Source organism: Gadus chalcogrammus, chromosome 23, assembly GCF_026213295.1.
Source record: "Gadus chalcogrammus isolate NIFS_2021 chromosome 23, NIFS_Gcha_1.0, whole genome shotgun sequence".
Lineage (NCBI taxonomy): Eukaryota > Metazoa > Chordata > Actinopteri > Gadiformes > Gadidae > Gadus > Gadus chalcogrammus.
The window spans coordinates 9,799,289-9,804,288 of NC_079434.1; the positions used below are offsets into that span (position 1 = coordinate 9,799,289).

The 5,000-nt window shown below is 44.4% G+C and overlaps 1 protein-coding gene across 1 annotated transcript in view; it reads left to right on the top strand.

The window, feature by feature from the left end:
* Positions 1 to 5,000, top strand: part of asap1b (ArfGAP with SH3 domain, ankyrin repeat and PH domain 1b) — a 48,927-nt gene that overhangs the window by 20,225 nt on the left and 23,702 nt on the right. Inside the window, exons 6-7 of the mRNA XM_056584673.1 lie at positions 1 to 109; positions 4,972 to 5,000. The exon at positions 1 to 109 is cut by the window's left edge and continues 21 nt beyond it; the exon at positions 4,972 to 5,000 is cut by the window's right edge and continues 57 nt beyond it. Of these exons, the coding sequence (XP_056440648.1) occupies positions 1 to 109; positions 4,972 to 5,000 (138 nt within the window). The remainder of the gene's footprint in view (positions 110 to 4,971) is intronic.

Sequence of the window (5,000 nt, forward strand, 5' to 3'; positions counted from 1 at the left end):
GAGGGAACACGCTAAGCAGCATGGGATGATCCGGACAGAGATCACCGGAGCAGAGATCGCTGAGGAGATGGAGAAGGAGAGGAGACTGTTCCAGCTGCAAATGTGTGAGGTCAGTACAGTCAGAGCCAACATCAGGACAGGCCTTCTTAGCCTCCATCAGGTCAGAACAGTCACAGCTTCCATTGCTTGGAGGGCAATATAGTCAGTACACACTGAAACCTCCATGGAAGTTGGGTCAGTAGAGTGAGCCCCCATGTCTGTGACGTCAGTATTGCCAGCAGAGAGCATCTATATCATGCCTTCCATTAGTGTGAGGTCAATACACAGATAATTCCAGAGTTACAGTATGTGATAAGATATTAGGTACGAAAGTGAATCATTAATCATTCAAAGATTATACATAGTTTGTTTTCTCTGCTGGTGTTCAGTAAGTACACAGCTGCAGTCAGCCAGGAATCAGGTTGTGTGTTTGGACTGCAGCCCATCAACCTTAAATACATTCTGACCTGAAAAGATCTAATATTGGTCAATACTGGCAGTGAAGGGAACTTTATTTTTACTCCACTCAAGCAGCCATCTACACACATACACGAGCGCACACACACACACACACACACACACACACACACACACACACACACACACACACACACACACACACACACACACACACACACACACACACACACACACACACACACACACACACACACACACACACACACACAAACACAGACTAACACACAGTTGGAAGTAGGTCACAAACCAAACTCACATCGATGTGTTGCTCAGAAACTTCTACCTTCCGGTCTAACCAGAGACAGTGCGTGTGTGTGTGTGTGTGTGTGTGTGTGTGTGTGTCTGTGTGTGTCTGTGTGTGTGTGTGTGTGTGTGTGTGTGTGTGTGTGTGTGTGTGTGTGTGTGTGTGTGTGTGTGTGTGTGTGTGTGTGTGTGTGTGTGTGTGGAGCTGTCCTCCTTCTCCTCCTCTATCTCGTAGCCTTGCCCCGGTGGGGCGACCCCTGGGTGCGTGGTGCTCTCAGAAGACGTGTGGGGGAGGTGTTTATGTGTGAAACCTCTCTGCTGTAGGATCCAGCGTGGGTGGGCGGGCTGGCGCTCAGCAGCAAAGCCCGCTGCCAAGCTGGCTGGACCCCGCCAGAGCCCTGTGGTGGTGGGAGCACACTCCCACACTCCCTCCCACAGCCCACTCCCTCCCTCCCTCCCTCCCTCCCTCCCTCCCTTCCTCCCACTGGTGCTTAGGTTGTCTTCGTTTATGTTACTTGTCTAATCGTGGTATTATCTCCATGCTGAGCTAACTCAACCTTTATTAAAATATAATTTTCAATGAATAATAAATATACCGTATATAAAATACGCTCCACAAAAACTATTTCATGATGGTTCTATCTGCCATCAAAGTATCAGTTAAATACAAATCGATTAAATAGATTGTAACTAAAGGTGAGAGGGACGTCTCCCTCACTCTCATCATCATTCGCTCCTCCCCTCCCTGCTGTGAGTTCCAGGAGGCCATCGCTTTCTCCTCATCTCCTTGTCGTCTCTCTCTCTCTTTCCATTCTGCTCCTTTATTCTGTCTTTCTTTAACCTACCCTTTCTAGAGCACTTAAACTCCACTGGTCCGACTCCCTTCCATCCTCTTCCTCCAGTGTAACTCAGTACAGTTACAGTTTTTTCCTATCGTTTTAGGCAATTTACCTAAACCATGTTCACATTCCCTAAACACTTCACACAGTGAGCATACCAGTAGACCATGTGAACCAAACTGTGGTTACTTGCCCCTATGCTAAGATACAAATGCTGGCAATGACGCCTTCTTCCAAATTTCATGGATACCTGCCCCAGTCAATGTTCACTTCCGGCAAAACGCTGTGGAACTACAGCATATTTTACCAGTGTTTAGATACTCTGTTCAAAACAGTGAACTTTCTGTTCAAAACCTAACAGTAATTTAGATCACTGTAGATGGAAAGATGCTGCATTTGGACAGACAAATGAAGTTACACGTTTGAATAAGAAAAAATATTTAGTTTATAGTTTATTTATTTTATTTTACAGTAATTTAGATTTTTTTTTCCCCCTGTGCACCATAGTTCTTGGTGAATTGGCATGGAATTACTTTTTTTACGTAAAAGCAACACTACATACAATGATCTGTACAAAACACAGAGGATAAGTTTTGCAATGCAAAACACCTGGTGGTCATTTCAGCTAAAGACCTACTCAGCTAAAGACCTACTCAGGTGTTTTACATGTAATTTGTGCCTCGTTGAAAATTGTTATTCTCAGTTTCTCATAAAACACTTACAGTATTTACTGTATTTACAATTACAGTACATTTACCACACTCAATTGTGACATATTTTGTGTGAGGTAAACCGACATATGAAAACTGTCAGCAGATACTTGGCTTTGATTGTCATACTGTAATATTACAAACTTTATTACTGTAGTCCAAAGAAGTGTTTGTCTGTGTTTTTTCTCATTTTTTCAATGCAACACTACAGGAAATCTATGCCAAACTGGAGGACACAGCAACATTTTATATATGCAATTGGCAATGCTTCAAGATGTTAGTTTTTTTTTAGGTCATAGTGTTCTGAGAGGAAACATGTGTTAAGTTATGGCAGCATTGTTTGGGGTATGGTTGTTGTAGTGCATTTTGCACCAAAGGTTAACAGATATGCAGAGGTGTGTGTCTCTAAAGCCCACTGTGTTAAGTGATAGGGAAAAGTGACCATAGTATGGGTACATGACCGAAAACGATAGGAAAAAACTGTAATGCACATTCCAGCAACCGCACAGCTCCCGGTCGGGAGAGGAGTGGCCCCACCAGGTTTTCCCTCAAACCCTGTAACCCTGAGTCAGCTGGTTTCCCCTCGTTAGCCGGGCCCCTGGGGCTTTATGCTAATTAGCTGAAAGTCCTGACTCAAAATGATAGCCTGGTCCCTAGTAATTAATTTGTATATTAAAAGCATATATAACTATTCACATATAATATAAATATAAATTGAATTCAACGTTGAAGAATACAAAATATATTAAAGCCAAGAAAAATAATAGTTTGATCTTTAGGGGACTAGCACTAGGGAGCTAGCACTTGCGGGCAAGCTGTGTAATGTAGCGTACTGCAGCTCTTTTCCAAGACAGCAGCCAGCATGGAAACGGCAGCCATGATGCTAATGCTGCGCAGGACAAAATCTGTTCACCCTCCCTCATTCCTTTCTCTCCGTCTTTCTCTCTCTGCCTCTCTATGCCTCCCTCCCTCTCTCTCTCTCTCCCTCTCTTTCCGCCCCCCATGTCACGCAATTAGCAGATTAGTGGATGCTCCCTCGCTCTGTCTCTCTTTATCTATTTATCTCTCTAGCTCGCTCTCTTTCTCTCACTGTGTGTGTGTGTGTGTGTCCCCTCTCTCACTCTCTCCTCTATATGTGTCTCTCTCTATCACTCTCTCTCTCGCTCTCTCCCTCTGTCTGTGTAAAACAGCAGCTCTCACCAGTGGGAGTGATGTTGCTCATTCACACGTAGACACACTAAACTAACATTCAGCAGGGTTTAACACACACACACACACACACAACACACCTTCAGCCCGCACACACACACACAAACACACACACACACACACATACACATACAAACACTCGACCACACACACACACACACACACACACACACACACACACACACACACACACACACATACACACACACACACACACACACACACACACACACAGCAACACACCGTCAGCCCGCACACACACACACACACACACACACACACACACACACACACACACACACACACACACACACACACATATACAAACACTCGACCACGCACACACACACACACACACACAAACAAACACATACACACACACACAGACACACACACACAAATCATCAGCCTGCAAACACACACACACACACACACACACACACACACACACACACACACACACACACACACACACACACACACACACACACACACACACACACACAGCTTGCACTCACACACACACACACACACACACACACACACACACATACACACACACACACACATACAAACACATCCGCACAGCTTCAGGACGCACACACACACTCAAACAAACACTCTCTCACTCTCATTAAATTCAGGGGGCTGATTCGCATGGGATACAATTACATGGCCATGGCATGTAAATTACAAAGAAAATAGAAACATGTACACAATAAGGAATATACTAAAATGTATGTACAGTGAGATATAATCCACTAACTGTCAAAGTAAAACATTTTTTCACGGTCGAGCAGGAAATGTTAATCTGTAACTAGTTTGTGTGGCTCAACCATGCATGACGGTCATCTTCAGATTAACATCAGCTCTTATCGTCATGGACGACCACGCTTGGTGTCTTACGTTCAGCCATCTAGCAGAGAAATAAATTCAAGTTACAAGTTACTTACTCACTGCTGCGCCAGCAGGTGATCTGCAGGAGTCAGGAAACACCGTTCAGATTGGACAGAGGACCCTCATCAACCATGTGCTTATCCGCAGTGCTCTCCCACAGCATAATGAAAACAACTTCCTCATGGGAACTGTGGTTCACAGCCACACACAGACACAGCCTGGGCTTGTGCTGTGTCCTACAGCGTGTCTTCGTCTGTGTGTTGTCTTTTGTCGTCCGATCCAGGTCCCCAAAAGCTTGCCAGAGACCAAGCTTTAGGGGCAACGTAACACACAACCTTTCTGTGTGGCGTAAGGTTAATATCAATGTCTGGTTATTCATCTTAATCATGTTTTTCCGCACAGATTTCGAGATACATTGATATATTCCATATCTACGTCATTTGGTGAAATCTCTGGAACAAACCGCCAACGACACTGTTATTGGTCAGTTTTTTGGGGAAAGTAAAGTTGCGTTGAATATGTGTGACAGCGTGTTCTCTGTGTTTGATTGGCAGTACCTGATCAAGGTGAATGAGATCAAGAC